This window comes from Lycorma delicatula, chromosome 2 (assembly GCF_047948215.1).
Source record: "Lycorma delicatula isolate Av1 chromosome 2, ASM4794821v1, whole genome shotgun sequence".
Lineage (NCBI taxonomy): Eukaryota > Metazoa > Arthropoda > Insecta > Hemiptera > Fulgoridae > Lycorma > Lycorma delicatula.
In genome coordinates this window covers 90,748,887-90,775,275 of record NC_134456.1, presented here as the reverse complement: position 1 = coordinate 90,775,275, position 26,389 = coordinate 90,748,887, and the positions used below count along the sequence as shown (strand labels likewise).

Here is a 26,389-nt window from a genome sequence, read left to right as displayed (position 1 = left end):
CCAAGCTGAGAATTGTGAATTTCGATTGATGGAGATGAAACTATTCTCTATCTGTGCAGCAGTCTATCTGGCTGCAGCAATGTTATAAAAATCAAAATCTAGTATACAGATTAAAAAACAAGGGAAATCGAGGGTTAATTAACAAAAGGTCTTTTCATCAAAAGTTTTAAAACAAAATGATCAAAAGCAGTGTTTCTCATATGGAAAAGTTGACATTTACACAAACTGTTAAGAATGGCATTGTTTGTTGCAAATGTAAAAAGAAGGGTCATCAATCAAATCTTTGTTCAAATCAAGATAAAAATCATATTTATTATTATGCCATATCTGCTGAATATCTAATGGAAGGAAATATAAAAAAACATATTAAGGGAGGTATGTACAAGTTTAATGATTATGATTTAAGAATCATTTAATTGTTCTAGTTGACATTAAATTATTATTCTAATAAACATTAAATTATTGTTCTAGTAAACATTAAATATTAATGCTTTTGATGGTCAAAATTGGTCTGATTGTTATTTTGAAGATGAATAATACTGTCCAGATGGAATTTGAAATCTGTTCTCGGTTAAAAAGACTGAACAAAATGGAATTGACTAATTGATTCAGAATAATGAAAAATCATGGACTGTCCATAAATTGAGTACACATTGCTATAGCTATTTGTAATTATGATAATAAACTTTATTGGCTGGTAGTGACAGTAACTCGTCAAGAAAAATCTTATGCTATTTTTGAGGCTAGAGATACTCTTCAAAGTTGGCATGAAAAATTCGGTCTACAAAAAAAGCATATGCAGATTTTTGTAAGGATCATGGAATACCAGTATACAAATGGATAATGAATTTTGTAATGGACGTATGTTTGGCAAACATCAACAACTGAGAACTGATTTTTGCTGACATCTATGGCCAAATAGAGGAGAATGATTTTAATGGTTATTGTTATTTTCTTGTTTTCTAAAGATAATTGTTCCAGTTTCATAGTTACAAGTTTATTACATAAAAAGGATAAGAAGAAAGAAAAATTTTAAAAATTGATTGAATTAGACGCAAGTTGAATTGATTATACAAAAATTATATACAGAGAGAAGAGAATTTGATAACAAGGATATAAGAATGTGTGCTGATAATATTGGACTAAAACATTCAAATACAGTTTCCTACACTCTACAACAAAACAGAGTTGCTGAATAGGAGAATTATATATATATATATATGAGATGTTACGTTCTTGGCTTCAATCAGCTGTTCATCTACCAAACTTTTGATGGGGGTGAAGCTATAACTAATTATCAAATAAGAATTTGATGTACCATTTTCACCATTTCGACTATTGGGTACAGAATGTTTTGTATGGATTATCCAACAGAAGTGAAAGAAATCTGATGTAAAATCTATTAGAGGATATATTGTTGGTTATCCAGATTTTGGTTATTGAATTTACTTTCCTCATGAAAAATTATTTGTGTTTCTAGACATATAATATTGGGAAACAAATTTTCACAGAAACCGAAAAAGATTAAAATGAAAATTATTAAAATATATATATTTTCTGCTAAGATCATCATAATTTTTATACTGAGTACAACTATCTACCTTTCTAAGCTTCGTCATAATTAAATCACCTATTGACATGTTTTAAATATATTCCATTTTCAAAACTCTGAGTGCTAACATTTTTTTGGGGGGTTTACGCCCAGAAAATCCTTCCCCCCAAAAAAAGAAATCAAAACTCACTGTACTACTTAATCACAGAGTGCTAGATCACTACTTAATCAATATTAAATAGCTGAGAGTACAGCAAGTTTTGAAAATTGAATATATGCAAAATGTGTCAACATGTGATTTAAGTATGATGAAACTAAGAAGAGTAGATAATTGTATTCAGTATGTTAAAAAAAATGTATTAACATGAATAAACAAATAAAATTATAAGTAAAAGTGAGGATGAGATTTGTTTGCCAAATTCAAATGGTATAAAAGATAAATATCCCATACATAATAATTTGAGTACATGAGAATGAGAACAATTGGCAAAATTCAGTAGCAATGAATTAAACACAAGATGAGGATGTTTCTTTACAATTTGGAAGTAAAAATCAACAACAGGAACAGATTATTGATAATAATCAAAAGTATCATTATAATCTAAGGAATAGATGGAAAATTCAAGAACCAGCACACCCAATGAATTATGATAGGGTTATTAAATAAAAAAAAACCATTAAATATGGGAAAGATGCAATGGAAATTAAATCATAATACAAAAATAAGATGTGGGGATTAGTAAATTCACAGTACAAGTATATTCATTGGTATATCCATCTATAATAGATGGATTTAGATAGATCATAGATAGATGGATCATTATAATAGATGGATTTTTTCCATAAAAATGAATTCCCAAGTTTAAATTACTTGGTACAAAGCTCATTTAGTGGCTAGTGATTTCAATAAAAAAAAGGATATGTTTTTAATGATATGTTGCCGTCCAGTTGCCAGATTAGAAACCATGGGAGCCCTGTTGGGTGTTGCTCTTCAACGTGAATCTAGTATTAACAATTTGACATGAAAACAGCTTTCTTGAATGGTGTCAGAAAAAAAAATATATATATATACATATATATATAATTTTTCACACCTTTTTACACTCATCAAAATATTTTTGGGCCTAAGCCCATCTTCAGTGATTTTTTTTTAATAAATTCTTGATTTGTTTATACTTATACTTTAATTTTATTAGCTTTTTACATTTTATTTTGTAAAACTCGTTTGTTAATAAAATTTAAAAACATTTTAAAAATTAAGAACAAAAAATATTTGTTCAGTCAAAAGAGAGAATGAAAAAGAATTGCAATATATATATATACATGCAGCAACTATAAGAATACAATGACAATAAAGATAGTGTGTTTAATTACATATGTTTAAGTTTTTATGGACTGAAATAAGCTTCAAACGTTTGTATAAATATTAATAAAATTTCTTCGAACTTGTGATTTATGGAAAACATCCTGTTTGATATTGTTTTTCCATGTGGATGATGGGTTAGTTATGGGACAAAAGGAAATAATCAATGAATTCATAATCAAATTGGCCCACTATTTTAAGATTAATTTGTCAGCTTTAGATTGTTATTTGGGAATGAAAATTGATAAATTTCATGATTATATTAGAATTTCTCAAACTGCAAATGCAAATAAAATATTTTAAAAAATTTTGCATGAAAATTTTGCAAAGCTCATGCATGATGCAAATGAATGAATTATCATGATGCATCATGAATGTTGTAAAGATCATGAATGATCCCTATTGAAACCGGTGATTCACCATTGGCAGAAGATAAAAACAGCTATCATAAAATCAATGATAGTTAAATGTATTTGATGTCAGGGACCAGATCAGATTTAGCCTAAGGAGTTAATATAGCTTCATGACTTCAGGATAAACCAACTCAAGCACACTTTAAATTGATGAAGCGGATATTTAAAAGCACCATAAATTATGGGACTGAATTTAAGAAAATAGATTTTAAGAATCATAGTATATAGTGATGTAGACCTTGCTGGAGATAAAATTACAAGATATTCTAAGAGTACATTGCTAAGATTCAGTGATAAACCAGTATGGAAGAGTAAATTACAAAACTGTGTGTACCAACCATCTATGGAGGCAGAATATATGGCTACTTGTGAGACTTCAAAATCCCTAGTATGGTTGAAGAAACTACTGTAAGAAGTTGGAATTATTGATAAAAATTCTATTCCAGTGATGTTCGCTGACAATCAGAGTACCATTAAATTCAGTGGAAACCTATTTTTAAGAGCGTTCAAAACATATGGTCACATTATCAATAATTATGACAATTAATTGCACATAAACAAATAGCGTGGAATATATACAAACTGAAGAACAAGCAACAGATATTTTCAATAAATCTTTATCATCAAATAAATTAAATCATATGGACAATTTGATTATTATTACTAGATAATCTTTTGATCATTATATTTATATATAAATATTTATATTTTAAATTACGCACTATTAAAACAATAGTTTTAGTTACATAACTATCAATTACTAATTCAGTATATATGGTACATTCAGGCAATATTGTACTGTTATGTTGTAATTTTAGATGTTTTCTATGTTTTTCTTCGTCAATAAAAATAAACTAAACATTAATTAGATATTAATTAATATTATATATATATACATACACACACACACACACACACATATAGAAGGTAAAGTTGAAATCAGTATTATTTTCTAACTAGAGTGGATTCAATTAGTAAGAAAAATGGTGCTCTAACATCAAATGGGGATTCCTTTTTCTGCAACAGGCATTTAATAACAGCATCAACAGGTGATTAGGATATGCAGTCAAGCTCAGACCAGGAAACAAAAGGAGAAAATGATCTTTCTGGATATTTAAAAGTTAAGAACATGTCACAGTCCTCTAGCAGACTTCATACATAGCAAGATCAAAAGACACAATTTGAAGATGAATGAATGAATTCTGGAAAACATCCAACACCATTAAAACAGACAATCTAGCAGAAGATAAAGCCCAATCTCACGATTCAGACATAAACTAGAGCTAACTGTGAAACGTTAATGAAAATCATACAAATGATTATGAAACCTTATTGTTGACTATAATAACCAGTAACGAGAAATGGGTTTTATATGGAAACAATGTTTCAGACTGAAAAAGGCAAGCAGAAGTCATTCAAACACAAAGGTAATGATGATAGTCTTTGTTGACATCAAAGGTATTGTTTACTATGAATTTCTACCTACACAACAGACAGTCAACCACCACTAAATTATCTAGAAGTCATCAGAAATCACTGCAAAAATTTCAGGAGAACTGAAAGTTTGTGTGGCAACACATGGTTTCTTCACCATGACAATATGCCAATACTGCTAAAATAGCTAATTCACAAATTTTGAATAAAAAATTTACTCAGAATCATTCCTTACTTTACCTAGCTTAATGACCTTTTTTATATCTGTAAAATGGAAATTGCCATAAATGGGGAGAAATTTGAAACTTTGAAGTACTTTAGTTCCTTGAAGCAGATTAATTGTATAAGGCTATAAAAATTCAATAAAATTTTCTTTAGGACATGTGTTTTTCGAACAGACTTTGTATTTAGTTCAAGAGTTTTAAGTTAGTGGCCATAAAATACAGTATTTTTTTAAGCAAATTAATGTAGTTTTAGTTTGAAGTTAATGCCTTTCAAAGCAAGGAAGTTATTAAAATTAGTGCAAAGTTAAAAAAGGGCAAAATTAAATGATGTGCCTATAGCAAAACAGCAATAAAAAAAAATGAATATTCTAAAAATAAAATAGCCCCTGTTTTCAACTTTTTAAATGTGGTAGGAATTTGTGATAAAATATAACTAAATTTTATCATAAATTACCTCTTTGAGATTGACTAACCGCTCAGAACCCTACCAATGTTCACCAACTAATAATGTACATTCAGTATTCTTTTCTTAAACTCCTTCCTTACTTTTCATCCAAGAGCAGCCCTAAAAATTTCACTAGATAGTAAACTCATCAGACTCCAATAATAAGTCACCTAGCACTTAGTGTTTTCAGGTGAAAGAGAAACAAGTACATTATTTCCAAGCCGCTAGCCTTGAAATACACTATATCCTTAATTGATGTTTCATCAGTTTTTCCCTACAAAAAGCAACATAAATTGAAAATCATCAACACACAGAGGTATTTACTATTCAACTAATGATGCTATTTATTGCAACCACACAAAAATAACACAAAGTACATTTCCCTGAAGTATACTTTGCACACTATCTGAAAATTTTGAAGATAAAAAGGGGTCAACTATCATTTTAAAAACCTTTGTTAGGGAAAAAAGGGTACTTACGTATTAACGCAATATCCTTTATATATATACAGGATATCTATGGGAACTTGTTGAAATTCATATCTTTTTTCGGTACTTACGTATTAACGCCACCGCAGCTACAGCTTTATTTAAAAACAAAGTAGTAAATCGGATTTCGGTGGAAAATGAACAGTCTCTTTATTAATTTTAATAAATGGTTATTTATATTTATTTATTTTATAAATATAATTTAACCAAACTTAACCTACGCTCTCTAACCTTGACTAATTACACCGTAATTTTTTGAGTATTTATTTAATAAATTCAGTAATTATTGCAATTATTTAAATAATCAAAACACTCCTGTTATTAGTCAAGATTAGCTAACGAAACAAGCGTAGATTATGTTTGGTTACATTATATTTATAAAATAAATAAATATTATAATTATAATTTCATTATATTATAATTTATAATTTCATTATATTTATAAAATAAATAAATATAAATAAACATTTATTAAAATTAATAAAGAGACTGTTTTGAATCTATGTTAAACTCTATATCGGCCCATTTTCTACCGAAATCCGATTGACTACTTTGTTTTTAAATAAAGCTGTAGCTGCGGTGGCGTTAATACGTAAGTACCGAAAAAAGATATGAATTTCAACAAGTTCCCATAGATATTCTGTATATATAAAGGATTCCCAATCCAACCTCTTTTACACTTTGCTGGAATCAAAAAAGATGGCAAATAAATATTGAAGCAAGAGAAAAGTACATGAAAAAATGGTACATTACTTTATTATGGAGCATATTAAAAAAAGAAAATCAGCATACACCCACTTAAGTACAAAGTGGAGAAAATTGTTTGAATATGTTTAAAAAAAAAATAAAAACTGTAAAATACAATACTCACTCATCACAATAATAATGTTCAAACTACTGTACTTAAACTCAATAGTAGATAATACAAAATGAACCACAAATAGGAGGATATTCAAAGTTGTCACACCTTTCAAAATATGTCCATTAATATTAGTATCACTCTGAGCAGTTAATACCATATGTTTAAATACAGTCAGAATTTTCTAATTTCTAAAAAAAAAATTTAGAGGGATTTACTTGTTGCATATAATTTTATATACATGGACAACTTCAATATGCATATATTGGTGTACAATTTATTCTGTGCATATAACTAAAAAAAAACAAGTTGGACTATATTATAAGTAACTTATTTGTAGTAATTGCAAATAAGTTTCCAATTTGAGTAAAACTTGTTTAAATTAAAATATTATGTAATCTACAAAAACATCAAAGATATAAAAATATATGAGAGAATTGCGATTTAAATGTTGAAACGTAAATTAAACTTTACGCACTGTTATAAAGTTAACTTTAAATATATTTAGGTCACGAAGAATTACTCAATTTAAATCACTCGGAAAAGAACTTAATACTAAATACTGTTAGCACATTTAGTTACATGTGTCAAATAAGTGGTCGTCCCATACACGCAGAATTGTTAATTAGTATTAACCTACCTAAATTGTTAAAATCAGTATTACACAGAAGTTGCTTCACGTTAAGATAAAAACCTTTCAAACAAAATATCAAAAAATAAAAACCTACTAAGAATGCACTGATCCTAATTCCTTTCTTTTTTTTTTGTAAGTAATCATCAGAAACTATAAAAAATTCGCTCATTCTACAAGAAAATATAAACAAATTATTAATATAGTATCAATTCTAGTCATGTTTTCATAATTCTATTATAATAAACTACAATGCAACAAATCAGAATATAGTACAGGAACATAACCTCAACTAAATTTATAATTAACGAAACGACGCCATATTGCTTTCAAAGTTATTGTCGAAATAGAAGGCTGTGATTCTAAGTAAAATATCTTTTCTTGATTGGTGATTGTTAGAATTGCTTAAAATTAAGAGTGCTTGAACAGTAGACATGATGTAATGAAAAATTAATTTGTTTTACATGCATCCATCCAATAATAGTTATTCCAGTGACCAATAACTCAAAACCTTAACCGGTTACTGAATTAAATAATTTTATTATAAAAATTATTACTCACTTCAGAACTATTATTTTTTTCATAATGCCATCAGTTAAATAAAAAATACTGGTGAAATGTAAATTAAAGAGGCCGCCATGTTTTTTTTTTCAGATATTCTACTTACGAATCTGTCATACGTGCTATATTAATCATATACTTCTCTCAAATCAATTTTTAAAAAACTCATTTTTATGAAACTGCCACTACTTGATTATTTGTATTAATTTAAAGGGTTTTTTATTTTTTTAACGAAAAATTGAAAATTACGTATAGTAGATAATTTTGTTTTTGTATGTTTGTATCAGTACACTGGAAACTTGCCTCAACCAGTTCTTTCCGGTCCGAAGGGTCTCTGTAGAGAGTGTACAAAACTTTTGCGAGGTATTTTATCTTTCTCCATCTTCCAAAATGAGGATTTTTAAGGATGTTTTTACAGGTAATTAAAAAAAATTATGAATTATTTTTAATTTATGTTTTATCTGTTTAATGCTGTTTTAATAAAAATTGTATGTTGAGAATCATTACCTTTGGAAACTGTCATCGTATTACTTATTGCATCTTTTCTACTTTTTTTTTTGTTAGTTGTGTTTAATATGTTTATCTTAGTGTTATTAATTTCTGTTTTAGTATTGTCTTTTCTAGTGAATCATTGAATATATTCATGAAAAAAAAATAATTCCAATACTTGTTACGGTCGAGTCCAGAAGGAACGTAAGCGTTCCGTGTAAATATTGCTTATGGATTACTTAGATTCTAATAAAGTGATAGTTTAATAAATTACGTACATTCCCATTGTAAATGAAAAAGTATTCTACCACTGTTGCGATGATTTAACGTGATAGGAATTTTGACAGTTTATGCCTCTGCTCAATAATTATTCCACGAATGCTGAAGTAGGCCAAATATGTTCATTTTAGTTGGTTGATGAATTAATTTATTTTTTTTTTAGACACATTTATTTGTGTTTGTAATGAACTTTCTCTCATTGTGATACTTAACAGTCCACAAAAAAAAACCTGGGGTGTGTTTCACTTAATTGACTTCGTATATGTGAACGACATACAAAAGTATCACTTAAGTAATTTGCCTTTTTTTATTCCGATATTTTCTATTTTAAAGTTTTAACATACATTATGAATGGCAAACAGCAGCCAGTAATTATGTAACCAAATAGTATTGTAAAAATGGGATTTATTTACTGACATTAAAAATATGGTAACTTCTTAAATTTGTCTTTACTTTAGGAATATCTTGTTAAAGTTTTTTATTATGTTTGCCTTGAATGTAAGTTGGGGATAAGCAGGTTGTTTAAAGACAAAGTTCCATCTTAATAAATTGTTTTTCAATGCATTGTTATGTCTGAAATATGTATGTGAAATTACATTAATAGTTTGCAAGTAAATGTATTTATTCAATTTGGCAATAATGAAACTGATACTACTTTGGAAGTACATCAATTTATTATTTATTTCCTTTATTTTTTTGTTTAAGATTGTCCACTTCGGTGTGTAAAAACTGTATTTCCCAGAATAGCATTTGAACTTCTACTATGCTCTTATTAATGTGTAAATATAAAACCATAAATTTAGTAAAGATAAAGACTGCTGTATAAGAGTGACAAGTTGTGTTATGCAGAATAATGTAATTTATTTATATATACCATATGTTATAAATTTTATTTGTCTTTCTCCACAGGAGATGAAATGTTCTCAGATACATACAAAATGAAGTTAGTAGATGATGTCATCTATGAAGTATATGGAAAAGTAAGTAGTTTGTTAAATTTTAATTACAAACTTTGTTAGTATTATTTGCATTAACAATAAGAAGAAAATATAATTTTATTTATATGAATTTATGATAATGAATACTTTTAAGCTGATAAAAAACTGCAACTAGGAAACTGTTCAATTTAATAGCCATTTTATTTCATAAAATAGAATGCTAGTTATATATTCATTTGTGAGTAACAGATTTATTAACTTCATAAATTTATACCTTTAAGAAAACTTTTGTTGCTCCAGAATTTCTTATTATGAGTTATATGTTTCTTTAATATGTAATGAACCTAATTTTTAAGTGGTAATGATTTTATTATAAGGTTTGTGAATAAAAGGTTGAAATAACTCAATATTTTAAAATTCTCAATCATATGTCATTAACAATTATTAATTTGCAGAGTTAATTACAATATGTGAGCTGAAACTTTGCCCCTCGTCAACTGCTGTGGGGTCAATCCATTAGAAGTGTCCCCAAAAAAAAAAAACTGGTTGCTTGACCAATTCACAAAAAAAAGAAGTAATTTACCCACTTCCTACACGTTTCAGGACCTAAAAACTATTTTTATTTAAGCAGTTTACCTTTGTTGGTCATTTTTGTTTCAATGCCCACCCTTTTTTTGTGATTGTAAGGGTTTACAGAAAAAAATCATAAATAAAAAACGATTGGTCCTGGAAGGATGAAACAAATATTCATATTTTTCTCAAGGTAAAAGATGGGCCCAGTGGTTTATTTGCCTATTTTCTTTCTGTGAGAAAATTTTCAATAAATTTGAACATGAAAAACTGAAATTTCACTTTTGCTAATTTTTTTCAAGAGGCAGGGATGACATACATAGTTTGAATTATTATTTTTTATATCTAGGTATATGCTAGTAGTTTTACCATAAATGATATTAATGGTTATATACTTGCCCCTAAATATTTTGAAAACTATTTTTTTTTTTTTTAATTCAATTTTTGGCTTCAAATTACTTAACGAAGCCGGTGATAAAAATCTCAAATTGGCAAATAGTTTTTTTTGTGTATTGTACTAATAAAAAAGGTTATAACTTCTCACAAATCATGAAAAACCTAATAAAAGCAGTATATTTTGATTCTCTAAAGAAGTGTTCTTGTCTTCTTTGCATATTTTTTATATTTAGTCCCTATGTCGTTGAAGTTGATGTTTTCAGTATTTTTAAAGTAGTTTGTTTTTGTTTTTTAGTTAATGATAGGTTGTAATTTAATGATAACCTAACCAATACCAGTAACCTAATTTTGATTCAAAAATGCTTGAACTTACTTAAACTAAGATTTCAATGAGTATCCCACGTCATTTTTTCAAGAATTAATTTTTTATTTTTATATGTTTTCTCCTAAACACAGAAAAAATAAATTGCAAAAAAATGTTAATTATTCTTCAATGAAATAGCTTGTTTTTATAGCAATAAAAGTTTATTATTTAGTGTGGTTAACTAACAGCTGTTATATTTTTTCTGATAATTATTGTGAAATTGTGTGAGAATGACCTGTTACATGTTCAGTATTGTGATGTGGGACAATGTATTGTTCTTGGTCTTTGCATTAATGTAGTTCTTTGTTCTGCTGAGAAAAAAATACTTTGAAACCGTTAATACAGAGACTTACCAGGAACTAAATTTAAATTTGGAAAAATGTGTTCTTTAAGTGTTTCCTCTAATGTTATTTGTCTTGAATTTTTCTTATTTTTTTTTTAATGAATTCTGAGAGGTTCACAACAGCACTGTCCATATAGGTGACTGATTTTGACAAAAATATTAAGTAAAACTTATTTATTTAATAAAAACTTCCAAACACAGGATGGAATTTGTAACACTGTAAAGATGTGACGAGGTCATAGACTAATGTCAGATTAACCGGTCTGAACTGCAAAGTTAAATGATGCAACAAGCATAAAAGGGATATTCCATTTTAATTCAACAAATGATCAGTGCATCACTATTTTTTATTTTGATATTTGGTGTATAATAACTACCCACCTTGTAGTGGTCAAAAAATATCTTATATTTGTAAAAAGTTTTTTAGTAAGACTATTTTCTAACTTGCCAACAGGTAAAAGTCATTTTCATCACTTTTTCCATGAGCTGTAGCATTCTTATTTTACATCATACAGAGGCTTTTTTGGGGAAGAGTAAAGATGGAACTTCATCTTAGTGCACTCAGAATTCATTTTGATATATAACCAAATCTTGTAATATTAACTGAAGTATGTTTACGAATTGTTTCTTCAAAATTTGGGCCCAAAATAAATAATGAAGGGTTTTGGGTAACAGGCCTGATTTTTAACTAGTACTGGTAGTATTATTGGACTGTTACAGTCCTTCATTTAAAAAAAAATGAGATGCCAAATCATAAGATTTTGAAAATGTCTCATTTTGGGGCCCAAAAACCACATATGTGGGACAGGTGGCAAAAATCTGAAATGTTTACAGTAGTAACTACTTTTTATGTACCTTAAAATCATATGAAATTTATTTTGTTACTCAAAGGGAGTAATGAAGGCAACAAAACCACAAAAAACACCATTCCTTCTAACCGTAAACAATGTATCCAAAAATTACTGATTTGTATTTATTCAGATAATAAAAAATTACAACAAAACTTATTAGAATGAATAAATTGATAAATAGTCAAATGTATTAACAAGTTGTTCACTTTTACCTTATTTTTATTTTACTCCTGCTAATGGATAAATTTTAAATTATAAATAAATTTTGCACTTTTTAACAAACTTGACTTAGTGCTCCTGCCATTTTTTTATTGAGTAGAACTGATAGGTTCTAATTTGTCTCTGATGTAATATATTGTGTCTTCTTCTAGAATTTATAGAAAAAGCTCTGAAGACGCGAGAATCTAAAATATTTTCCAGTTGAACCTATGTTTCATTATCCCTGACAGATTTCTTGAATGAAGTATCAGGACCCTGGGGATAGAAAAAGTGTATTCGATATTCCTCTTCATTTTCATGTATTTTGACTTCAATGACTTCACCTAACCACCACTTGTCATCGTATGCACAGCAGACATAATTTTTTACATTTTGGCCTTGGTAAACCTATAAAGCAGTCAGAAACACTAAAGTCCTTGTGTACCGATACTAACGTAAATGTTTCTGATTCAAAGATTGCCTGAACTTTTACAATACATTTCTGACTTGTTGGAACATCACAGTGAAAGGTTCTTGTTTCTGGGACTATTGTGATTACCTGATAATGAGAACTGAGGTATTCTTCAGTCTCTTGAACATCTTTATTAGAACAAAAAATAAATGTTATATTTTTAATATTGTGTTTGCAGTAATTGTACATTTCAGGTGTAACAATCTGTTAACTATCCTTGAAGGCTTGCTTCAGTCACAGTCCTTTTTACAGTTCCACCAATACTATCACATGATCCTTTTTCCCTTGGTATGAGGCAAAAAAATGCTATTGAGCTGTGATTTCAAAATCATCTTGATGGTTGCACAAATTTATGAAATTTTTTTGTTTTTATACTGGGCTGAGGAGCCATCAGAAAAATTGTTTAAGTTGCGGTAACAGTGTATTTACTCAATTTATAACTTGCTTTTGGAAGCAGAAGAACGATGTGTGTGTGAATAAGCTTTATTCACAGACTGACAAGTCGTATCCTACACTATAGTCGTATAACATATGGCTTGTGGCAGAAAGTTCACTTTTTCTTGTGGTCTTTGTATTTTGTACACAGTGCCCTGCCTGGAATTAATTTTAAATTTGGATTGTTTGTTGAAAATCAACAAATATCAAAGATATTTCTTAACCGGTTTAGTGTGACAGCTAAATGGGTCAGAACAACTTTTCCAATTAATATGAAAATGTTTATCTAAATATTCGGTTTTATGGAAATTACAGATATTTTTTGTTTCATTACATCCACTTCTTAAATATATCAATATTATTTACTGCTAAATAAACTAAAATATTGTGCAATACTGAAGATCTATCGTAAGTCAATTTGTGACATACTGTTTCTGTGTGAATGCCAATGAAACAATCCATAATCCGTTTTTATAAAATGCAAGGGTTATAACAATAACAATAAAAAAGATAATAAAATTACTTTATAAACAAGTGTACATCCACAGTATTAACAATGCAACATATCACATTGAAATCAAAACAGTAACTGAGCCTTCTACAATGTTTACATTCATGTCTATTCACTTTCATGTTTAAACATACGTTTGTGTGTGTCATACGTTAAGTAACAAACTATCTAGAATATAAGCTATCTCGTTATAGACATATCAAAATATTTTGTATATAGGCTTACTTTATTTTGGGAGTACATTGTTCACGGTTAGAAGGAACACTATTTTTAGCGGTTTGATGGCTTCCTTATTTGTCAACCACTTTAGAGTAACAAAATAAATTTTACATGGTTTTACAGTACTTACTGCTGTAAACATTTCAGATTTTTGCCACGTGTCCCATACATGGTTTTTAGGTCTCAAAAATGAGGCATTTTCAAAATCTTACAATTTGGTGTCCCATTTTTTTTAATGAAGGCCACTTGGTAACAGTCCAATTTTTTTTTATAAGTACTACTAGTACCTAAGAGTTAAAAGGTAAAAAACAGGCCTGTTACTTCATTAAGATTAAGTTCCATCTTTACTCTTTACAAAAAGTCTATTTTTACCTCTGTGTGATGTAAAATAAGAATGCTACAGCTCATGGAAAAAGTGATGAAAATGGTTGTTTTTACCTGTTGGCAAGTTACAAAATAGTCTGTTTCTCAAGAAATATTTTTTTTATAATTATGAAATTTTTTTGCCACTACAAGGTGGGTAGTTATCATGTATCAAATATCCATCAAACTGAAAAATAGTGGTGCAATAAAAGTTTTGGAAATTTGTTCAATTAAAATGGAATACCCCTAATTGAGCATGTTGCAACATGAATACTATAGTTGAATGGTTCAAACAAGTTTGTTTTATCTATAGTAATATGTATAAAAATATTATTAATAGTGCCAAGAAGACAAAAAACACCTCAGAACAACGAGTCAAAATGGTATCGCTTTTAACTGGTTTTTCATGGATTTTGAGAGGCTTTTTTATTAGTTAATACACTTGAAACTTTTTTATTTGCCATAAACATCTACAAAAACACTATTAGTTTTGCAAATTTGTGATTTTTATCACCGTCCCCATCAGAGTTATTTGAAGGCAAAATTTGAATTTTTAAAAAAAATTAGTTTTCAAAAATTCATAACTTAGGGATAAGTTTATCTCTATTAATATTATTTATGGTAAAACTACTAACAAATACCTACATATAAAAAATAATTCAAACTGTGTATGTCATCGCTGCCTCTTGAAAAAAATTATCAAAAGTGAAATTCCACAGTTTTTCATGTTCAAAGTTTTTGGTAATTTTCTCATAGAAAGAGAGAGATAAGTTAATAAACCACTGGACCAGTCTTTTACCTTGAGAAAATGTAAATAAATTTCTTTTTCTTTCATTCTTCCAGGACCAATAATTTTTTCTGTAAACCCTTACAATCACAAAAATAGGTATACGAACCAAAACAAAAATTGCCGCCACATGTAAACTGCTTAAATAAAAAAATTAAAATAAATAGTTTTTAAATTCCTAAGACATGTAGAAACAAGTGGGTAAGTTTCATTTTTTTTTTTAATTGGTCAAGCAACCACCCTTAGGTCACTTCAGATGTATTAACTCTCGGTCTAGTGTACTAGTCATGCAAAACATAATGCGATGCCTGCTCATATTTTTATCTCATTTTATGTTATACGCAATGTAAATTTATTAATTCCTTGTATTAATTTATATGCATTTTATTCTTATCCTTTTGTTTTATTTTGACTTGCAATGATGCTGAAACTGTTCCTCTAAAAGTGTTGTGAAAATTATCTTTGTTTTTTGATGAATAATCCACTGTCTTCATCACTACTTTCTCTTAAATTGATAAATTCTTGAACATGATGAACTAAATGTTCTTTCTCCAAATATTCATTTTGTAATTTCAGTCTTCTCTGTTATTTTACATGAGTGTGATGTTTCTTTGAACCGCACAGCCTTTTACATTAGCCCATTTCATTTTAGTGAGGTTTAGATCCAGGTGGTATGGTGGCAAGTGACTGAATGGCTGTGTGACCATGAGCTTCCAGAAGGCAATCCCAAAGTATATGTCTTATGCCTTGGTTAATTCAGCCTAACTGGTTTTTGAAGCTTTGGTCGAAGCATTTTAGGATGAAACTGTATTTTATGGTAGGTATCTTGTGATTATTATGCTACGCAGTATTATCCAGTAATACAACCAATTGCAGGGTTAGATTTGGACAAAATTTGTTTTTCACTCATTTCATGACATTTTCAGAGTTTATGTTAACGATAATCCCCGCATACTACTTCTCCATACCAGCAAAGCATTGTTAATGAATCGCATCTTGCTGCCACTATACATGATTATCGCTTTGTCAGTCTCTTTTGATATATGATGAAGTAGTATGTCGTGATCAGAATTGTCTGATCATGTTTTGTTGAGAAAATAAAATGTATGTTTCATCTATGTAAACAAGAGGACATTTTTCATCTTTGTGGCATTTAATATACCTTGAATAATATATTCTTTGTTCTTGTATTTCATCATTTTTGATGACATTCAATTTTTTTCCCTTCCAAATTTTGATGTAAAACTCCACAAATGTTAGGAAAACACTAAAAATATGCAAGAAAATAAATATTCAATAATATTTAAGTATAATTACAAAAATATACACAGGATAATGCACATAACATATGGAAAACCAAAATACAGATGAGTTTAAACAAAATAACTTACATGGCAAGCACTACTTCACAATTAAACTTTAACAATATTCTTAATGTGTTTGTACTTTATATTCAAATCTGTCTTGTTATTAGTAATTTGATGATGTCATCCAGTTAAATAGTACAACAAACCCTGCACGCCCCTCCTGCCTAAATCAGCTAACAGTTCAGTTGACAAACACTGCGAGGGGGGGCAAACCTTCAGCTCACATAGTATAAATTAAGAAAGGTCTAAAGAAATTTATTTCACAATTAGTAGAAAGTAATAGTGTTAAACGTACAGACAGGTTGAGGATGTTAAGAGTAATAATGCAAGTTCCCCATATGCGGTTGTGTTTCACAGGCAAATGTGCAAATAAATATTACCTGTATGGCAATGCTACTTTGTGGACTTTTGCGTTGTAGGCAATGTTTCCTTTTTTCCTGTGTGTTGCAATTGAATATTTTTGAATGAATGTCAAAATTGTTTGTTGAAAATCACCAGTTTCTCTAGAAATTTTCATTGGCATTTTTATTATAATTACAAACAAACTAATTTTTATTCTTTTATAATTTTCTAAATATAGCATTACAGTTTTTTAAATATACAGATTTCTATAGTTTTAATAAAAGTCACACCAAAATTACTTTTATAGTTATAGTGAAATATATTGTGTGTTTCGTGGCTCAATCAGGATATTGAGAGATTGATAAATGAAAATGTTTATATAATTACATTTTATTATTTGTTAAAGAATATAAGTAAAACAAGACAAATTAATAATAATGGCAACAGTAAATAATAAACAGATTTTACATATAAAACAGAATTTATAGTAATCATCAGGATTTATTCACAGGTAGATAAATAATAAAAACCAGAATCCAGTCCCATTGACAAAAGACATAGCCTAACCGCTAGTCTTAACACTTTTAACCAGTAGTCTTGTATTAACAACAATATTACAATAGATAAGACAAGTGTAAAGTTATTTCACTGCAAATACCTTTGCTGTTCGCAAGTAAAACTACCCTAACAATTTATGAATGAAATTTTAGTACATTATCTCTTTCTCTAAGTCTTACAGTAGCTCACCGAACCATTTCTTGTTTTTGTGAACCGGAGTTACTTGTGACATCACCTTAATCGCATCAAATTTGATGACCTTACAGAATACAGATCTCGCTGACTGATATCATAACATCTTGCTAGACTGATTCGCAGAATTCATATTGCAAACTCACTTCGCCGACTGACATCATAACTTCTCGCATAGACTGATTCATAGAACTTATATCACAGATTTTCCTCATGGAACTGATTTCAGCTGGTTTTCCCCAGAGTATTTACACTCTTATTCTTTTTACCTGCCAGACCAGACCCAAGTTGAAGCGTGAGAATGATCGACCGAGCCCTCACATTTTCCCATGAAATTCCAAACCTTGGTCCAGTAACTCTTCTTATGATACAAACATTTATTGTGTATCAATGGGAAGTATTACAAAGGATTATTGGTAAACAAACCTTTACCACAACGGTAACCTTTATAACAAGGGTTATTTGTTACCTTTACCACAAGGGTTTCTTGTGGCCCCTTTTTGGATTCCTCTTATTATATTTTTCACAGCTTTTTTCTTAATTGGTAGGAATCCATTACTCAATTCTGTTATACCCACCTGGTTGGTCTGGTGGTGAACGCGTCCTCAAATCAGCTGATTCGGAAGTCGAGAGTTCCAGCGTTCAAGTCCTAGTAAAGTCAGTTTATTTTTACATGGATTTAGATGCTAAATCATGGATACCAGTGTTCTTTGGTGGTTGGGTTTCAATTAATCGCACATCTCAGGAATGGTCGAACTGACACTGTACAAGACTACACTTCATTTACACTCATACATATCATCCTCATTCATCCTCTGAATTATTATTGGAACGGCAATTACCAGAGGCTAAACAGGAAAAAGAAAGGTCTGTTGTACCGTTCTTGTTGCATTATCAACCCAAATTCTCTTAATCTAAATGAATTTTACTTTATATAACCCTTTATTCTTTTCCTTCTTAGCCCTTATGCATTTTCATGGTTCAGGTGGCACATTAGTGATCACCATCTACTTCTTTTCATCTTCTCGGTCTCCTTTCCCTTCCACTCCATTCTAGCATTTTTCATGGAACCTTTTCCTCAGTCATCGTCGCCGCATGCCCAAACAATCTCATTCTGTTCTCAATTTTTTCCATCATTCTCTCATCCCCAAACTACTTTGAAAATCCTCATTCTAATTCTGTCCCTTCTAGTTTTTTCCTCACGCTACTTGAAAGTTTCATTTCCACCATGTATTCTACTGTCTTCCAGTCCTGAGGTTGTCCATGTTTCTGATCCTTATGTTAGAATTGAGGTGGAATATCTTAAAGAACTTCTAAAAAAAACTTTACACTATTTAGAAAAAACTTACAATTATTTACATTATACATCTCTGTATAAGGAGTATATGCAATGTGTTGCCTCTTACATGGTCATCTTATTAGGAACATGATACATTACAGATAGATTGTGATTGTCAGTGAAGCTGGAGGTATAAAAACTTGCCTTTCCTGCATGTTTTAGAAATCAAGTCACACTGAAAGTGATTTTTTTTTTACCTGTAACTAGTTTTTCTTTGTTGCATTATACTTATGTAAAAAAAAAGTATACCGTTTAAAGCAAAAGTATATAAAAATAAACCGTAATTCACAGTAATGATAGTTTAATGCTTTTTGATCCAACAACATAGACTTTGTCTTCATTATAAACAACCTTTGAACTTTGATATATTATTTGACCATTATTACAAATTAAACATATACCGCAATCATCCTCCAAACGATCACAATCTGAATTTGCTGACTTATTGAGTTTTGCACGAAATATAATTTAGTAATTGCTAAACCAGTATAAAAATCATAATAGAAGAATATGCACATGGATAAAGCTGGGCGGTAGTGCAAGGTATCAGATAGATTATATCATTGTTGAACAAGGATGTAGAAATCAACTCATTGACTGCAAAGCTTATCCTGGAGCAGACATTGATGGCAACCATAATTTAGTGATAATGAAATATAGATCAGGGTTTAAAAACCTGAAGAAAAGGTGTCAGTTGAATCGGAACTTAGAGAAGCTTGAGGAAGAGGAAATAAAAAGAAGGTTTTTGAGGAGTACATTGCAAGAGGTCTGAGTAAAAAAGGTAAGGTAGAAAATATAGAAGAAGAATGGGAGAATTAAATCAGCAGAAGCGAACTCAGTAACTGATTATCATAATACAAAATATTACTCACATAATCAAATTCACATTTAGAATAACATTAGCTGTTAAAGCTAGTAGTGTTATTCTAGGATCTAAAATCTAGTTAAAGTTACATCTACAATCTGATTGATGGTTACTGTAGTAAAAGAATTTTGAGAAGAGATCAGAGTACTTATTCCTTTTGAATTCAAACTTTTTCAATGTATAGTTTTGTCATGTGCGTAATAATTTTTTAAACTCATGTGTAACCGTTTGAATTTAATTTCCTTAAATTTTAATAGTTTTAAACTCCACATTTTTTAAATGTAGGTCTAGTAATGACAAAAAAAAATGATGAGGATTCAACAAATCAATTCTTTATGTAATATGACAAAATTGAATTGTAATTACTTGCTGTAATAACTTCTTTGTGTTTGGTTTAGCAACTTTTCTTTCAATATGTTCAGTTTAATTTATTATCACCATATTTAGATATTTTATGAAAGATATTTATCTCACTAGTTAGCTGTAGAAATTTACATGCATTTTTTTAAGTTCAATTAAAACTTCTCTTTAACTTTATTTAATGATTTACCATTCAAAGAAGCACTAATATCATTAATGCTAATTTAATAATTACCTTGAAAGAGAAAATCCCAGGAAAATTTATGCAGTGTTATTACACCTTTAAACAATGAACTAAGAAAGACTAAGTTTGACAAAGCAAAAGTTACTTTTTCATCATGACAATACACGATCCGTACAGGAATTTGCACAAGCAAAATTATATTAACACTACAACTTGCTTTCAAATTCACCTTATTCGTCAGTGTTGTATGGCTTTCCTGCTTTCAAACATAAAAAATACTGGAAAGTGATATGCATCCAGTAGAAAAGTAATTATGAAAAAATATCATATTTTGAACAAGTAAATCATTTTTCTGAAGTTTTCAAAAAGGTCAACTTTTAGTAGAATAAGTATTCAGCTTAAAGGAAGCTGTCAAAAAGTGAAAGTTAAAGTTTTCATTGCTATTCTGGAAAATTATCAAAATGTTCCTCTCAGTCCATTAACTTCAAATAAATTTAAGAAATGGCCAATATAATAATTAAAATGTAATAACATATTGTTGCATTTATATTTTTAGAACAAATGCTACTATTTTGCTAAAACTGATTTACAACCATTGTTTAGTAATAATTTAATTAATTTTATTAAACTATATTACAATTATTACATAACTTGAAGCAAACTTTCTATATAAATATAAGGAAATAATATTCATACCTACACAATTACACTTTTTTTCCATTATTTGTTATTATTATTTGTAAACAATCTATCCAAAAATACTGATTTTTTTCAGATTATAAAAATTACAAATAAACTCAGAATGAATAAATAGATAATAAATAGTCAATTGCAGATGGATTAATAATAATTGCAAAATGATAAAAAATTCAAATAAACAAGTTGTTCAATTCACTTTTACCTTATTTTACTCCTCCTAATGGAAGTTATGAATAAATCTTGTAATATTTGGTAACAAACTTAACATAACTTAGTGCTCCGCTATTTTTTTATTGAATAGAACTGATACGTCCTCATACATCTTTGATGATGTAATGTTGTGTTTTCTTCCAGTATTTGATAGATAAAGCTCTGAAGGAATGAGAATCTTTAAAATATTCTACAGTTGAACTCGTGTTTGATTATTATCCCTTAATGATTCTTGAATGAAGTACCAGGGCCCTGTGGATGGAAAAAGTGTATTCAATATTCCTCTTCCTTTTCATGTATTTTGAATTCACTGACTTCGCCTAACCACCTCTTCCCATCGTATATGCATAGACATAATTTTTACATTCTGGCTTTGGTAAACCTATAAAGCAATCAGAAACTAATGTCCTTGTTTATTGATTTTTCTGATTCAGAAGTTGCCAAAAGAATATATTTCAGAATATATTTCTGACTTGTTGAACATAACTGAAAGGTTCCTGTTTCTGGGACTGTTGATTACCTGACAAGAACTGAAGTATTCTTCAGTCTCTTGAACATCTTTATTAGAGGAGAAAATAAATGTTATAATTTTAATATTGTTTTTGCAGTAATTAACTATCCTTTGAAAGCTTGCTTTGTTCTTTCTACTGTTCCATCAATACCATCACACGGTCCTTTTCTATGGTGTGAGGCAAAAATATTCCATTCAACTGTGATTTCAAAATCTTCTTGATGGTAGCACAAATTCATGAAATTTTTACTATTTTATAATCAAATTTCATTTTTAGAGCAGATAACATGAGTTTGACATTTTGGTGGGCGACACAGAGCGAGTATCTGACCCACCAGCCAGAACACAAAATTTAGGATTTTTCTGATTTTCAAAATCAACAAATTTTGAAAAAACAATTTTTATATTACGTTTTTCTCTGAAGGCTGTATAGTGTATAATTCTTTTACGTTACATAAGATAAGCCTTTTTTTAATATTAATATTCTTCCTTCAGGTTGTCTTACAGAAATCCCAAGTACTGAACAAGCTTTATTCACCAACTTTGTAACAATTGAGGCTCAACTATATCTAGACATTCCAGTTTACTTCTGTATCATCTTATGGTTATTGTATTTTGTTTAAGCATTTTGTTACTTTTTGCTCTGCCAGAAATTAATTTTAAATTGGATTGCTTGTTGATAGTGTCAAAGAATTTCTTAACTGGTTTAGCTGGTGTGACAGCTAAATGGGTCAGAGCAACATTTCCCATTAATATTAAAAATAATTATCTAAATATTTGGTTTTATGAAAAGTACAGTTATCAATGTTATTTGCTGTTCAGTAAACTCTAAAAGTATCATGCAGTACTGAAGATATGTGTTGTAAGTCAATTTGTGACATACTGTTTCAGTGTGAATGCCAATTGAACACTCCATAATCCGTTTTTATAAAATGCAAGGGATCTTACAGTAACAATACAGTTAGTATAAATTATAAAACTAGCAATTGGACCTCAGATTTTTCTTATGCCAATTTCTCCACAGCTAAAATAAAAATTTCTCTAATTAATAAAATAAAAAATAAAGATATCGCATAAAAGAAATGTTCATTGTTAATAAAATGACTTTATAAACAAGTGAAAATTACTTAACCGTAGTATTAACACCAGCAACATTGCAACATATCACTTAAATCAAAACAGTAGTTGAGCCTTCTACAATGTTAACATTCAGGATTATGTAAACATTCGTGTCCATGTATGTCTATTCACTTTTGTGTTTAAACATGAGTTCATGAGTATGTCATACTTATATTAGGATCTCATTATAGACATATCAAAATATTTTGTATAGTAGGCCTACATTATTATCTGAAAAAAATACGTTCTGTGAATTTTTGGATACATTGTTCGTGATTTGGAGGAACTGTATTTTTAGTGGTTTTGATGATGGCTTCATTATTTATCAACCCCTTCAAGTAACAAAATAAATTTTACATGGTTTTAAAATACATAAAAAGTACTTACTACTGTAAACATTTCCGATTTTTGCCACCTGTCCCATAAGTGGTTTTTGGGCCCCAAAAATAAGACATTTTCAAAACCTTACGAGTTGGTGTTCCATTTTTTTAAATGAAGGGTACTCTGTAACAGTCCAATTTTTGTTTTTGTTTTGTAAGTACTACTAGTACCTAAGAGTTGAAAGGTAAAAATCAGACCTTACTCGAAACCCTTTATTTATTTTGGTCCCAAATTTTGAAGAAACAATTTGTAAATGTACTTCAGTAAACATTACAAGATTTGGTTATGTAACAATTTTGAGTATACTAAGATGAAGTTCCATCTTTACTCTTTCCAAAAAGGCCTTTTTGATGACCTCTGTATGATGAAAATAAGAATGCTACAGATCATTGAAAAAGTGTTGAAAATGGCTGTTTTTACCAGTTGGCAAGTTAGAAAATAGTCTTACTCATATAAATTTTTTTAAATATAAAAAAATATTTTTTGACCAGTACAAGGTGGGTAGTTATCATATACCAAATATCATCAAAATCAGAATGAGTGATGCAATAAAAGTTTTGAAAATTTGTTGAATTAAAATGGAATATCCCTTTTACATATTTTGTTGCAAAAACATTTCCTAAAAAGAACATTTATTTATTGAAAAAGTTTTTATACTTAATTTATTAAATATGTGCATGCTGTAATACCCATAACTCTGCATTATGGATGCTATGGGAGCAATGCATGCAAAATTACGAGTCTTGAAGTTGTTTACTGCTACAGTAATTAAGAAAATTATGGCATTTGAAGACATACATTAAGAGTTTTTACACTATTTAAATTTACCATTAAAAATTTAATTTAATGAAAAAAAGAAATACCTTGAATGTATGCTTGTACCACTGTGCACATTTATTATTAAAGTTTTTTTATTAAAAATGATTTCTTTGTGTTTTTTTCCAGCATGTTACTAGAAAACAGGGTGATGTTCAAATCGATGGCTTCAATCCATCTGCAGAAGAATCTCTTGAGGGTACAGATGAAGCTGTTGAATCTGGTGTTGATGTTGTGTTAAATCACAGATTACAAGAGACGTATGCTTTCAGTGACAAGAAACAATACACTCTTTACCTTAAGGACTATATGAAAAAGTATGTAAATATATTACTAGAGATAACTGTGTTAAACTGGATTCTGTTTCTAAATTTTCTTATTTATCGATCTTGTAACCAACTCAATTAGAATGTGAAAGTTTCAGTTTAGGGATAATGATTTTTTTTTTTAGTCTTCTTGAGAAGTAAGAAGAAATTGAACAAATGATCTTTATTAAAACATGAGTTTTTTCCTCCGCGTACAAGCAGTATTAATTCTTACATTTTCTATTATAACATTACCCACTTTCTCATCTGCTAACCAACTAAATTTTTTGTTTGCTGCATCAGTTTAAGTGTTGCTGACATTCTAAGCATGTTCAACTCTGCGATCAGAATTCTGTAGTGCCCTACAGTCAGGACTTATTTATTCAAAACTGATGTTGAAGCATGTATTATTATTCCCTTGATTTACAGTTGCCAAATCTGGACATGACTATAAAGATCTTAACAAGAAAAATGAGCACTCGTTTTAATAACTAATAAGAAATATATTTTCATACACATATATATTGTGACCTCAGGAGAGTAAATAAATTTTCAGGATAGCAATTTTAATCTTTCAGATCTGCATTATATCACCATGAGCATGTACTTTACCTAAACAATTGTTAAGGTTGTGTTTAACAGTATGTAACAGGAATTTGTTTCTTCCTTACTCTAATTTTTCATTATTTTGATTTTATTTTTGTGTTGCTTTATTTGGAACTTAACAAAATGAATGTGCTTACTGTGTAGTGAAGTCAATAAGGTTCAGTCAACAATATTTCCAATAAGATTATTTTTTTATTATGCTGTTTTTCTTTTATTTTATGAAAACATTTTTATTTTACTTTTACTAGTTATTATGGATCATGTAAGCGACTACATAAAACTTATCTTGAAAAGTTTTAGAAAACCAGACTAAAAATTAATGAAATACAGTATTTTAATTTTACTCCCTAGTTGTAGAATCTAATAAGGAAACAAGAATTAGATTGCAAGTTTCAATCTTGCACTTACCCAACTGAAACAATTTTTTTCTAGTAGCCCAGTACTTGCAGTTTATATTCTAAAAAAAAAATTACTAGAAATTACAAAAAATAAGAAAACGATTAAAGTAAAAATTACAAATTGTTAAATTAATAACTGCAATACCTGCCAACTATATCAATTATTGTTCCTCATAACTTTGTGTTTTTGTTAACAAAGTAATACCAGAACACAAACAAAAGAAAAATGGTGTTCCAGAAATGCTCTTATTTTTGTGAGCATTCTAGATGGGTTTTTGACTTGCGCATAAGTTATTTAAAAAGAAGTTCTTCTACCCTAATTTTTGTATCAGTTTTTTGAAAACTGTAACCGCTTTTTAGTTTTAGGCTTTGTAACATTTTCAATAGTATTATTTAGCATAAAGAACTTTTTGGTTCATAATCTAATTTGTAGTAAGAATTAAAAATTGTGATTTTGTCGTCAGAATTGTGATTAGAACAAGTAAAAATATAAGAATTATTACAATTTTTTGTAGTCTTAATCATTGCAGGTTTTACCTTGCTACCGCTGCTAGAAATATATTCCTTCTTAGATGGGTAGTTTCTTTTATTTATATGTTTTTTCCCATTAAGTGGATTATGAGACCGTACTCTGGATTTTTTCTTATGTTTTATTAGAGTTTTTTCTCTGCCTCAGTACTTTCAGTGTTACTATAGAGAACCAATGGTTTAACTGAAATGTTTGTCCAAATTTCTTCTAGTACATTAGGAGATGAAAAAGTTTCATTAGAGATGGAGAAACTGCCTTCAGAATCATCAAACAATGTAAAAATAAAATACTTTGTAACTACAGAGAATATTTCACTAGACTTTTTTTGATTTATGTAATAAATAATTTGTATAAATTATTTATTTATTTCATTGAACAAGATTTATTATTAGCTCAAAATTGAACTTTATTCTTCTAAATTTT

The 26,389-nt window shown here is 28.9% G+C and overlaps 2 protein-coding genes across 11 annotated transcripts in view; one reads left to right on the top strand and one right to left on the bottom strand.

The window, feature by feature from the left end:
- The window catches only part of LOC142318993 (zinc finger protein 341-like), an 82,769-nt gene extending 75,036 nt beyond the window's left edge, over nucleotides 1–7,733 (bottom strand). For 3 of the 10 annotated variants that reach the window (XM_075355767.1, XM_075355760.1, XM_075355763.1), the window contains exon 1: nucleotides 7,507–7,733. The gene's annotated coding sequence lies outside the window, so the exon portion shown is untranslated. Of the gene's footprint in view, nucleotides 1–5,440; nucleotides 5,706–6,790; nucleotides 6,810–7,418 lie in introns of those variants that run through there. The other 7 variants (XM_075355769.1, XM_075355761.1, XM_075355765.1 and 4 more) reach the window with 4 other exon arrangements.
- Nucleotides 7,734–8,238: 505 nt separating this feature from the next.
- Tctp (translationally controlled tumor protein) overlaps nucleotides 8,239–26,389 on the top strand; it is a 31,689-nt gene continuing 13,538 nt past the window's right edge. The window contains exons 1-3 of the mRNA XM_075355756.1: nucleotides 8,239–8,388; nucleotides 9,648–9,718; nucleotides 24,258–24,445. Coding sequence (XP_075211871.1) covers nucleotides 8,361–8,388; nucleotides 9,648–9,718; nucleotides 24,258–24,445 — 287 coding nt within the window. The 5' untranslated portion in view covers nucleotides 8,239–8,360. The remainder of the gene's footprint in view (nucleotides 8,389–9,647; nucleotides 9,719–24,257; nucleotides 24,446–26,389) is intronic.